Source organism: Colletotrichum lupini, chromosome 9 (assembly GCF_023278565.1).
Source record: "Colletotrichum lupini chromosome 9, complete sequence".
In the NCBI taxonomy this organism is placed as follows: Eukaryota; Fungi; Ascomycota; class Sordariomycetes; order Glomerellales; family Glomerellaceae; genus Colletotrichum; species Colletotrichum lupini.
In genome coordinates this window covers 1,576,395-1,588,896 of record NC_064682.1, presented here as the reverse complement: position 1 = coordinate 1,588,896, position 12,502 = coordinate 1,576,395, and the positions used below count along the sequence as shown (strand labels likewise).

The window sequence follows — 12,502 nt, the reverse complement described above, 5'->3', positions numbered from 1 at the left end:
TCGAGCTTCTTCATTACCTGCCGCCGCATAATTCACCTTGGATAACCAACCCCATTCGGCATCCTCCGAGTATTGCCACCCCCCTTCCTTTGGGTGCGCAGGCCAATTTCGGCTGATCGGCTTCACCGTCGCGGCAGATTCTCACAGCCTGAAACTGTGGTCAAACAAAGAGACGGCCACGATTCGACGTCCGGACCAGAAATCCTTACCCCACACACCTACCACCTCACTTTGTCAAGTTTCTCTTTGGGGAGAGAGCAGTCGCCATCCTTGTCAAGAGATATCTGACGTGCGACCTTGCTTGTCACATTTTGGGGAACGAACCCCAAAAGCAAGGAGAAAAGCTTGTTTTCCGAGGTTCTTTCGAGAAGGACGTGTCGCAAACAGGCAAAGAGGGGCCTTGCGTGTGGTGTGTCAACGAGGGTGCCTTATCGTGGATCTTTTCATCTTAATCTCATCCCAACTTGGCGCATCCTTGCTCGAGAGCGTAGCTCACTCATTTGAACGTCAATTCGTCCTCTGAAGTATGGCCGGAGACGACGAGCGCTCGGGTGAGCGGAGGGGTGAGGAGCGGAGATACGGACGGACCCGCTCCCGGTCAAGGTCGCCGAGACGGCACCGGGACGAAGTGAGGCGGAGGTCACCCGTCGGCGAGGGCGGTTCGCGTCGGGAGCGGAGTATGAGATCTCCCCGCGGAGACGACGGCGGCAGCCGCCGCGACCGCGACCGCGATGACCCGGAGGATCGGGATTCGAGACACAGGCATCGACGCCATCATCATCATCGTCGGCACCGGGATGGGCCGCGTGACACTGCCAGCGGGGGCGGCACTGCTTCGAAAGAGAAGAAGGCGGCTGCTGCGGCAGCGTCGTTGCCGTATGAGGCGCGCCAGCTGGGCAAGTCGGAGATGGAGGTGTTTCGGCCGCTGTTGGCGTATTATCTCGACTTGCAGAAGCAGAAGGACATTCGCGAGATGGACGAGAGGGAGGTGAGGGGTCGGTGGAAGAGTTTCGTGGGGAAGTGGAACCGCGGGGAGCTGTCGCAGGGGTGGTATGATCCCGAGATGTTTGTCTCCGCCAAGGAGAGGGCCCTCGAGGTCGGGATTGAGGGGCTTCCTTCGCGGGGCTCTGATGGGAGGGGGAGAGAGGAGGTGGTGGAGAGGAGCGAGGAGAGAGACTACAACCGGGAGAGGACTGATGAGGAGGATGATGGGGATCGTAACGACGAGTCAGATGACGACGACGACGACGATCTTGGACCGAGGCTACCGCCCACCTCGCGAGGTACCGGCCAGCGCTCCGGCCCCGGGATCCCCAACATGGTAGACCTCTCCCTGCAGCGCGAGACCCTCGCCGAGGAAGCGGCGCGCGACCGCTCGGCGCGTGCGTCGGATCTCCGGCAGGCTCGGAAAGAGGACAGGAAGCTGCAGCGGGAGAGGCTGGACGACGTCGCCCCGCGCGCGGAGGCGGGGACGCGGGAGAGGCAGCTCGAGAAGAGGGCGGCGGTCAACGAGAAGATGAAGGAGTTTCGGGAGAAGGGGTTAGGCGGGGATGGCGGGGTGGCGGAGGTGGGCGAGCAGGAGCTCATGGGCGGCGGTGATAGCTTTGCCGAGTTGAAGGCGATGAAGGCGAGGGAGGAGAGGAAGAAGACGGAACGGGAGGTTAGGAGGGAGGAAATTGCGAGGGCGAGGGCTGCCGAGCGGGAGGAGAGGGTCAGGGAGTATCGGGAGCGGGAGGAGGGTGTCATGAAGGGGTTGAGGGAGCTGGCGAAGCAGAGGTTTGGGTGAGGAACGGGGAGATGTGAGTGTAAAGGGGGAGGATGTCATCATGGTCTGGATCCAGGCTGGGTAGATTGGCAAGGTAGTATATGTATCCGTTCGGTCGGTATCTAGATGAATGCGCCCTATCTGTCTTCGTCATGACTTTTTCGGGAGGTGGCTCGGCGGTCATGACAGGGTCGGGTCGGGCTTCAAGTGAGAGCGATGATTTACTAGAGGGGATGGTAGGTGAATGGGGCGGTATGTATAAAGTTGCTGGCTTGTCACGCTCGTCTCACTCGCTTGAACGATATGTAACGGATACGTGCGGGTTGCTAGGCTGAGATAGATAGAGGAAGAGGCGATGTCCTTTAGGTTATACTTATTAGTTTGCTGCGTTCGTCTCGCCTGTCTAGATAGTATGTAATGAATATGTGCGTGTTGTTGGGTCGTGGACGGAGTTATGAGATAGTTAATGCGAATCTCTTGCGGGGACGTAAGTCTCTTAGTATGCCTGTGTTTGAACTTCCTTGGCTTGGATATAGAACTTCTTGGGCCCGAACGTTTTAGACAAATGTGTGTCCCTTGAAGTGGCGCGAGTCACTTGGACGAAGTATTGTTTTTCAAAGAAGCTAGACCTACTTATTGAAAAATATAAAGAGTATGCATTATAGGTAGAAGTCTGGTTCATGGTGTTGTACAACCCCGCCTGTACCTTTGACAAGAAGACCGTTTATATTGAAAACTTAGGATCCTTCGATTCCGACATGGCATGTGATTTGTTAAGAGTAGCTAGGCTATTGTTGAATTGGTAGTTCTAGAGGAGGAGTGGTCTCGAAGGCTTTTGGTCTTGAGAGACCCAGCAGAGATGCTTCATGGGCGAGCTCATGGCCTTTTTCCTACTACAATAATACTCGCTAGCTCATCATGCTAGCTCATCACGCTCATCTGCTCGATGTGTGGCGAATACGTCCGAATCGCTGGATAATGGGCGTTGGCAGGGCCTTTCTTTAGTTCTTGTCTCTTTCAATGGGGTGAGCTTGAGTGAATCAGGCAACCCGACAGTATACGGCAAGCTCGACCTCAGTACCATCATCAGTCTCACTGCTACTAGTCCTCCTGTCCCGGCCCATTGCCTCTGCCCGAGAGTCGCTAGATGCCGCTGGCGTGAATCCTTTTATAAGATAGCAAGACGGGATCGTGTCAGAACGAGGAGATCTTCATCTGAACCTCCCGGCCACCAGGCCGAACCTTCCTAAGTCTACGCATGTCATAAGGTAGCCCTGTTACAGGGATGTCAGGAAGACTAGTCGATAGTCTTGTAGTAAATAGTAGTTAAACGTGCGGTCTTGAAGCGCAGTCTTTTCTTGCTTGATGAAGTGAGTGAGTGGCCAGGAGTGAACACAGCTTGACATCGTTAGTCGCCCTTTCTTAGTGCCAGAACCGAGCTTTGCTGAAGCAAGGCTTCTTTCAAAGCCGCTCATCTTCTGGTGTAAGGGAACGAAGACTTTGAATACCGGCGGTTTGTCTCCTTTTATGGCTGGTAGGCTTCTTTGCACGTGGTCCATGAGCGATATCTCTCAGACAAATTGGTGCCGATGAAAGGATGCTGGAGGCATAAAGAGACCTGAAGGCACAGTTCGAAAAAGTTCATCATATCCTGATGAGACTCGTTTATCGAGATCAGAGAACTCACTCAGCACTTCATATACACTTAGGAGGTGAAGTGCCAGCGCCTGCTTCACACTGTGTTCAAGCCCACCAATACTTCATTCTTTTGGTTGGAGATGGAGGACTGTCTCACACTGTACCCACTTCACTTCGTCGCAAGAGAAAAAAAAAAAAGACGTCGAAAATTGCGACTCATTTGTGATTGACCCCTCTACACCCCGCATTCATTCAAGTAAGTTGATCTCAACCTTCACCATGTCCCGACCGTAACTGACGCTCTAGCTCGACTCAGCAAGTGAAAGTATTCTCACAGAGAGAAGCTCGTCACATCATTCTTTCCCGGAGTCTCACAGAGAGACAACCTAGCGCTCAGCTCATCACAAGGTCTCTCTCTCTCACTTGGACCTGCCCCTCTTCAACCGGGGTATCAAGATACCTCTCAGTCGCTGCTCTGGGACCACACCCACCACCACTAACGCACTTCGCAAACAATACACACGCTTCATAATGAGCCCAGTAAGCGACGTCGCCGACGGCGACACAGGCGACCTCTTCGCCGACCCGGAGGACTACTACCCGCCCACCCCGCCACCCACCTCGCAAACCCACACCCTCGCCTCGGGCCGCGTCCTGACCCTGCACCTGGTCGGCTACTCGCCCACCGAAGCGCACCACCTCTGGAACGGAAGCCGGGTCGTCTCAGACTACTTTGAGGCGGACCCGTCCCGCGTCAAAGGCAAGACGGTGCTGGAGCTCGGTGCCGGTGCCGGCCTGCCGAGTTTGACGGCGGGCATCTTGGGCGCGAAGCGCGTCGTGGTGTCGGATTTCCCGGACGCGGATATCGTTATGACGATGCAGAAGAATGTGGACGAGGCGGGGGATCTGGAGGGGGTCGTGGTGCCCAAGGGGTATGTCTGGGGCGCGGACGTGAAGCCTCTGTTGGCGGAGATTGCTTCTTCAGCCGAGGGGGGAGAGAAGAAGTTTGACGTGCTGGTGTTGGCGGATCTGCTGTTCCGGCACTCTGAGCACGGGAAGCTTGCTGATACGATCTGGGAGGCGCTGGCGAGGAAGGAGGGGAGCGTGGCGTATGTGTTCTTCACGTCGTACCGGCCGTGGCTGAGGCACAAGGACCTGGCCTTCTTCGATGTCGTGAGGGAGAGGGGGCTGCTTGTCGAGCAGGTGTTTGAGAAGAAGATGGAGAAGCCGCTGTTTGATGGAGACCCGGGCGATTTGGAGATTCAGAAGACGGTGAGCGGGTTTGAGGTGCGGTGGCCGAGGGAGCTGCTGGAGGAGAGCAAGGCATGAGGGATGTTGGGGATGTTGAAGACGTTGGACGAGGGACGGTGAGTGTCAGCAGGATTGCGTTATGGGATCTCTGAGCCATGGGCGAGTGGTTTTCTACGAGGAATGAGCATGAAGGAAGAATTGGGTGGGCATATCTGGACTGGGATAAACAAAAAGCATGGGATACAAATGAAAAGGACACCAAAGAAATTCTCTACTGAGGATGATATCATAAAAGAGACATTCAAATGGACCTTTGAAAGGAAAAAAAGAAAAAAGAGAAAGGGATGGAGGGGGAATACTGACCTTATAATCCACGCCCCTGCCCAGATTCGAACAGCGCGCCCCTCAGGCCAGCACGGCTTCATTGGAGTATTTTTTTTAACAACTCTGCGTCAGAGTGTAAACCACCCGGCCAATCCGGATGGGTGCTGGTGACAGGAATGAAGTTGAGGAGATATAAGTAGCCTCCTTCGACGAAAGACGGGAAGGAGGGAGGAGGGAGGTGGTAGGTGGGAAGGTACGGGTGGGGCTGCAAGACTTTACACCGGGAAGGCATCTTCCACCTGCCTCCTTCTCACTTTCCTCGTAGACTGCAGCTGGAAGGGGACCTTGATGACCATGGCTCTACGAGTTGGAGCGAGATGCTTTCAGCATTGCATGGATTTGTTGCCATTGTGCTGAAATCTATGCTATGAAAGACTTGGACCTGGAGAAGGGGGTTCTCCTGTGTCCAGCCTCTTCAAGCTGACCATCTCGACCTTTGAGACTATGAGGCAGCTGGCTCCGGAGTTCGAGATATGGTCTCGAGAACTTTACATATGCCGCTCTCTTGCCAGGGGCATAACACCAACACTCAATTTGTCTATTAACGATTGCCGTCAATTTCGCATGGTGCGTCACAAATATCATTAGCCGCATGTCTACAAAAATGTGGCTCACATTCGATCCATATGGTTTGGTTAAGAAGACATCTAGTCTTATATCAGCGCCAGGATTTGAACGAGTTGGCCGCTCAAATCAGACAGACACCGTCAGGCCACCCTCTACCGATAAGTTCCAGTCATTCTAGACCTCCGGCCCCTTTGTTACTGGCAAATAAGGTGCTAGTAGCGAGCCTGAGGACTCAAACTGCCAGCAGGTTATGAAGAGGCTACGAAAGACTACTTGACGATCCAGAACCAGAAACGTACACTGGCATGTGCTCAGAAGACGACGGCCAAGCTTTCGTTCGAATTGCGGATACTGTTCTCCGAGTTTGATTCGTCATTGCGAACACTTGATGGACAAATCTACACTCTGTCGACCCCCCCCCCCCCCCCCCCCGGCGCTCCGCGTTTGTACTCACCTAAGTTATGATTCTTTTACATTCTATCGCCACAGAGTATTACTACCGAGCGCCTGCCCAACAAAACCGTGAAGTTGTTTCTCATATGAGCTTCGAACTTAATGCCAGCGTTCAGAATGGTCCTCCTTGAGGCGAAGCATAGCCGAGTGTTCTTTTTCAGTTGAAGTCAGCGGTCAGGCCTTTTGGGAGGATTCAAGAGGGACAGGGCCACTAGTCCTGTGTTTACCCTTCCAAACCTGGACGCATCAGCTCCGAACATGTTAATGAGGCTGAGGGGGAACACCCATGGCCTTTGTTTTCAATATGGGAGACGATCCTGATGATTTTATGGCATCGCGCAGGAGGAATGATCTCGGTTGCCTCTGACCTTCTTTTCACGGGCATCTGCGAAATATACCAACGACAGGCCCTTGGGCCTCGGCATACGGTGACGGTCTGGGCTTGAAATCTATTCCGAGAGAGGCCTATAGGCCTGTTAGTTTTATATCCGCTGTCAGACTAAGTGAATGGCGCCTGATAATCTCTCGCAGTTCATATTTACGGGGTAAGATCATAGGGTCGAAAGGTCACTACGGCACCAATATGTCGACCAAGAGTGACAGGATTCAAGTTAATCTTCCTATTGCTCCAACCAAATAGCAAGATCGCATGAATTATGAAGACTGCAGAACCTATGCTTGGAACCCGACATCACTACTACATCCGTCGCCGCAAATATATCTCCACGGAACAAGCACAAATTTAGGCTATGCCATGAGCATTGATAAGGTGCCACACATCGAGGAAGCATCACTGCAGAGTAATCTAAGCTCTAGCCTTGGCGTTGGAGAAAGCCATGTTACGACGGAACGCCCGCCGATTATCGGGATCTCGATAGTCATGATGGAGGGGACCATCCAGCGCGCAAAGCTTCGGTGATGGGACTGATTGTAAGGGTTGCTTCTCCCGGCACTTGCGGGCAGGTCGGGTGTGTTTAAACATTTCGGGAGTCCAAGCGGACGGGTCAGCCAAGACGAACCACGGTCTCAGGCAGCCCCGTGCTTGAACCTTTGATCACTGCGCTCTGCCATTTGGACAGCTTGATGTTTATATCCGTAATCGTTGCGAGAGATGGATGATGGGACTTCTGGAGTTTTGCCCGCCCTAAGCTTTTTTCGAGCGATCCTGTTCAGACGTCGGCTTTTATTCCGCGTCCGCGAGTTTGTGGTCCGCTGTCCTGCGCTTCGAATCTCAATATCGATTTGGCTAGCCATGTAGCTTCCCGGATCAGAACGGGAAGAGCTTGAGATAGGCTGTAGGTGACAGGGTAATGCTTATGCAAGACTCTAGCAGAGTTCTGGTTGGAAAACCTTGATCCACCGGCAAGTTGGATAGCAGCTTCAGGCGCGATAGAGTCCCAAGGAGGTCAAAGGGGGAGCTCCCGGCCGGAGTGGACACGAATTCGGAATGGAGGGGACGCGAGAGGAAGATGGAGCTTAGCTGGTTTTGACACATTGGCGCCGAGGTTCTCCTCCCCCGCTGGACGTTGAGGAACCTTTGGTTGGGGGTCGTAAATGCCGGGGGATTGCACAGCGACGTGGGGTGGACGAGGAGAAGCAAGGCAGGGGATGTCGAGGAGGAGAGTTTCGAGTACATACGGATACGGGGTTACTATGCATTATACTCTGTACAGATAGCCTATAGATGTAGTAGGTATTAGCATGAAGCACAAAGGTTGGAGACAAAGTCTTTGTCCACCGATGTGAAGATAGAGGGCGATGAGATGGCTCTAGTCGAAGCTGCTGTTGTGCAAAACGGAGGAGCGATGGGAAACATTAAAATGGGGAAGGACAATCCGGCGACTGTGGGGCGGTCGTCGAGAGCACGGAGGCAGGAGCATGGGGCATACCTTACGCAGTAAAGAGCACAGACCTTGTCACCAGCGCTTACCCCACACTTTGCACCTTCCAGGCCAGGTTGAACGGGGAAGGCAGGCACCTCAGACTCAGCGCAGGTGCGTCCGCTGCACTTGCCCGCTGCAAATTCTTACATGAATTGCCATGAATTGGGATTACTGAGGCAAGAAAGTTAAGAGACTTTGAAGTGCAAGCTGCCTGAGGTGACTCCTGTGTACTCTGTACTCCTTCCTGCCTAGGTACCTGTCGTGCCTGCCTCTCCTCCGCATTGAGGTGGATGCCCTCCCAATTGGCATTGGAGCTTGGTTCCCATCCTCAGAACTCGCCCATTCCCACCTCCCACACCCACCCTTTCCCTTTCCCGCCATTTCACCACACCTCACGCACAACAAAACTGGAACAATCCACCGACCTCCCTCTGGCTACTGCAAGCTGCAGCCATCGGGAAATTTCTCAACTGCAAGGTAGCTTGGAGATGGGATGTCACGTTCATGGAAGGGTCTCCAATACGAATGGGTCCCCGAAAATTCGTCGCAATTTCCCGCCAGCCAGAAGGCCCCTTTCGAAATCGAGAGAAAGAGAGACCTGGACGAAGGAAAAAAAACAACGAAAGAGGGGGGCCCGAGCCTGGTCAAGTGAGCCAGCGGAGTATCGGCCGGATGCTTGCCGGGCGTGCCTCAGAAAAGAGTAACAATATTTCACGAGAACGACAAGAAGCACGAGGAAACTGACGGATATACCCTTCCGCGGCCCAAGGGCACAGAATGGTCTGACAGGGTTCAGCATGATGGATCGACTGAGCACACACTAATAATGGACGGAAGCATAGCCAGACATGCATGCCACAGGTATGGCTTGTCGTTCTTGGGGTAATCAATCATTAGAGGCAATGTATCTTTTCCCTGTTCTGTTCTTGTCTCCCCTTTCTAACCTTTGATGCTCTTGCGTTGCAGTTGCACCGAGACACCCGACTGCGACTCTTGTGCCCGCTCCTCTCGTCGCTCGCTACCTAGTCTCGACGGGCAGATGAGCCTACGTGGTACGGTGTTAGACCACCAAGTCGCACGCCATGTAACAGTCCTGTGGCTGATTTGTTATTTTATGAACTTATTTTGCCTCTACAGCTTTTGGAGCTTGTTCGGGAGGTTTACGTTTTACTAATCCCCTCTTCCCTCCGGCAAGCTCCCGTCCTTTCCAGTGCGCGTCTCGGACTCCGCATTTGGAGATATGGAGCTGGGTAGCTTTTGCTGGGAGGTGAGGGTATGTAGCTGCCCAAACCCCAATGTCCATCGTGCAGGGATGGTGGCCGTCGCTCTGGAGTCCCAGCTTCAGATTCAGATTCCTTTGAAGCTCATGACACACAGCAACCGGGGGTGGGGGTTGGGTTGAGCTAGGCCACACAGGAACGCACCGGCCCAGAAGCAGCAAACCGAGCTTTGCCTCGTCTCGCCTCGCCCGATTCTACAACAGCGGGAAGGTGAAGCTGATCAGGGCCGAGAGCGCGGGGGGGTTTCGAAATGGACAAGATCGATCATCTCTTCTCACTACCCTGGCACGCCGCACGCCTGACTTCTGCACGTTCAAATACACTACGGACTACTTGGCCTTGGACAGACGGCGTCGTGTGGTTTCTCCAAAAAGAGGACGAATGAGTGGTCCGTTGGCGATGTGGCCGTCTCATCTAGGGCTCCCTGTCACGATTGGCCGCTATTGCGAAGCTGCCATTGGCGCGTCTTGAGACCAGCAGTGTCCCCGGTGTGTATTCAGACGCCTAATGGAGAAGCACCCATGATCCCCTCCCGGCGTCAGTGCAGCACAAGGCAGCTTGCACGGACACGTTGACGCAGAGTCCAGGAAAAGCATGGCTTGCTTGTGTGCCAATTAGCCTGGCTAGGTACTCAGATGCAGAAGAGGCAGAGGAACACCGACGTGTGAGTGCAAAGAAGACAAGAGCCAATCAGTTGGTGATGGTCTGGAATGAAGAGAAACAGCCGTGGTAGCCCAACAGCAAGCCGCAACGACAACAAGCAGATTGGAGTAGAAGCTTGTTGAGATGAGACGAGATTCCGACATTTGTTTTTTTGCTATAGTTTGCGTCTTGGGATCTCGCCCTCTCACCAATGGATCCACGGTGCAGATGCAGATATAGCCCACTCGACAGCAGATGACGGAAGTGCCTTGGAGTTATCCGTAGGTATCTGCTTGACTGGATTGCTTGACTGGATCATCGGCCTCCAATAGCCCTTGCCGACGAGGGATGATTTCATGGCTGAGCTCCCATTGGCACTGGCTGTGAAGCTCCCCGCCCTGCTTCCCCCACCACATGCAACCATCTTTTAGGGTGGTTGAACAGGGCAGTCCTTGGTTGAAGCTTGGCCCAGCCGCTACTTGACTAGGTCATCCGAGGAAGGTCTCTTGTTGGTGTGACAAAACGCAAAAAGATACTTCACACATGTCAACCTCAAAGTCCCTTTGTTTTAACAATTGAGTCTACGGACACCTGACTACGGATGCCCAAGGCCACCCAGAGTGAGGTGAGTCTCAGAGTCTCAATGCTGCTGCTCCAAATCATCTCGCTCGCCCAAGAATCCTTCGACTCCTTTCGATTCTCGATGTAGGGTTGTCACCCTTTGCCCTCTTCTTCTGACCTTTTCCCATCTACTTGCTACTGATGCATGGTCTCTTTGCCGGCTCCGGGATCGAAACCTAGGGATATCCGAACGGAGGTATGGGAGGCAAGACAAGCAAGGTACCTTTGGAGATTGGAGAGATTGGGAAGGACAGCGGGGTTTGGCTGAGGTAAGCTACCTTGTCATTGGTCGGGGATGGTGGGATGGACCTATGGTCGTAGGTACGTAGATACTTGGGTACGTAATAAGCTATCTACCTTAGGTAGGTACCTAGGTCAGGTAAGGTAGGTACTGTGTAAGGTGAAGGAGCACCGGGAAAGAGCGACCAGTGACAGACGCTACGAGTGCGGCAGTGGCAGCGGCAGTAGCAGCACGAAGCAGGAGCAGGGCACCTTGGTGCTTCTCCAATGCGGAGAGAGAGGAGACAACCCCAGACCCCAGATTCTTGCCTGGATTTCCCCCATTCAACGGAAGCCAATTCTTTCTCTCCTCATCACTCTCTCCACCTTTTCCCACCCATTACCACCACCCGGCCACCACCTCACCACCACCTCACCTCACCTCACCTAACCTCACTCACGGGCAACCTCACATCACACCTCTCACAAAATACACTTCACTTCCATCACTCGCCAGGCACCTCACTCACACTCGCACACGCACACGCATACGCATACCGACACACGCGCGCACACTCTCAGACTCAGACTCACACTTTGGACACGCGGGCGCACTACACTCCCTCCCTGCTTCTACCTACCTAACGCATTACCACCGCGGCTCTCTGCCTCCTCATCGCTTCACGTTTCTCAATTCCTCCTCCTCCGCCTCCGCTTTCTTCACACCTACCACCTCACCTACCTTACCCGCCTCCTCCTCACGCAAAGGGCCGCCATCATCAAACTACGTTACCAGCTCCATCTCCAAATCGTCCCCCCATTGGCACACGCGCCGGTCCTGTACACACGACGTATCAAGCATTAATGTTGCATGCGAAAGCATCCCTCCTCCATTAATCTTCCGCGGCACTCCGTTAGATCAGACCTTCCATTGTCGCTACCGCCACCTCAACTTTGAACAGCCGGCACACCAGCCAGCTCTTCTACCCACCGCCTCTCACGCGACATCTTTCGACCTCCAAAATTTCCCCTCCCGATACACGTAGTATCTCCATCTATACATCAGACTCGCCGCCTCGAGTACCGGTACCACAAAGCTTTGTAGTAGCGCCGATCATATCCTCTTACCTATCCAAACATTCAGCATTATCTCCTTGTCGCACGCGCGCCGCAGACAGCCGGCATCTCCGTGTTTCCCCTCTTCCGCTGCATCCCAAGCTTAAGTTTCTCAGCTTCCAAGCTACCTGCCTTAGCTTACCGAGACAGCTCCAGCCTCTCTTTTCCGCGCTTCTGTCTCTGCACACGTTAACGTCGACGTCGGCGCCTCTCTTTCTCATCGGCTACTGAGAAAGGTACGCCGCGGCTCAGCGTTTCCCTTTCTTTCGCTGCTGCTGCCCTGCGCTCTGCCTCTTCAACTTCTGCCGGGCTTCGCTACGACTTTGGTTCGCCCTACGACCTAGTCGCGTCTCTCCTCATCTTTCTCCTCTTTCTCTCACTGCTGCTCTCCCCTCCCGAGAGTCTCCTCATCCATCAATTCCCCGCCTTTTGCTCTCCCACCCCCTCCCTGCCAATTCACTTCGACCTCGCTGCCATTTTATCCAAGGTTGTTATTGTTTGAGCCGAGTAACTACGCCTTGGTTGTTCACGCTCCATCTTCGCATGCATGCTTGTTTGTGTCCTCAGCCCAACGCACAAACATCCATACACATTGCCGCAACATCCCACCGCACACACATCTCCTTCATACTCGACCTCGCTCTGCCTGTATCCGTTGTGTCACTCGTGGTGCCGTGACACCA

The 12,502-nt window shown here is 53.9% G+C and overlaps 4 protein-coding genes across 4 annotated transcripts; 3 read left to right on the top strand and 1 right to left on the bottom strand.

Annotated features, from left to right (window-relative positions):
* Positions 1 to 526: 526 nt before the first annotated feature.
* CLUP02_16370 (uncharacterized protein) lies at positions 527 to 1,786 on the top strand (the record flags this gene model as incomplete). The annotated part of the gene is made up of 1 exon (XM_049295292.1): positions 527 to 1,786. One exon carries the CDS (start codon positions 527 to 529, stop codon positions 1,784 to 1,786), a length of 1,260 nt encoding a protein of 419 aa, XP_049152439.1.
* A 2,148-nt stretch (positions 1,787 to 3,934) lies between these two features.
* On the top strand, positions 3,935 to 4,732 carry CLUP02_16369 (nicotinamide N-methyltransferase; the record flags this gene model as incomplete). The annotated part of the gene is made up of 1 exon (XM_049295291.1): positions 3,935 to 4,732. One exon carries the CDS (start codon positions 3,935 to 3,937, stop codon positions 4,730 to 4,732), a length of 798 nt encoding a protein of 265 aa, XP_049152438.1.
* A 2,495-nt stretch (positions 4,733 to 7,227) lies between these two features.
* Positions 7,228 to 8,396, bottom strand: CLUP02_16368 (uncharacterized protein; the record flags this gene model as incomplete). The annotated part of the gene is made up of 5 exons (XM_049295290.1): positions 7,228 to 7,436; positions 7,497 to 7,709; positions 7,769 to 8,061; positions 8,136 to 8,255; positions 8,338 to 8,396. 5 exons carry the CDS (start codon positions 8,394 to 8,396, stop codon positions 7,228 to 7,230), a joined length of 894 nt encoding a protein of 297 aa, XP_049152437.1.
* Positions 8,397 to 8,434: 38 nt separating this feature from the next.
* On the top strand, positions 8,435 to 10,006 carry CLUP02_16367 (uncharacterized protein; the record flags this gene model as incomplete). Its single annotated transcript, XM_049295289.1, has 9 exons — positions 8,435 to 8,589; positions 8,641 to 8,721; positions 8,803 to 8,823; positions 8,908 to 9,025; positions 9,137 to 9,327; positions 9,374 to 9,581; positions 9,640 to 9,713; positions 9,802 to 9,885; positions 9,946 to 10,006. 9 exons carry the CDS (start codon positions 8,435 to 8,437, stop codon positions 10,004 to 10,006), a joined length of 993 nt encoding a protein of 330 aa, XP_049152436.1.
* Positions 10,007 to 12,502: the final 2,496 nt, after the last annotated feature.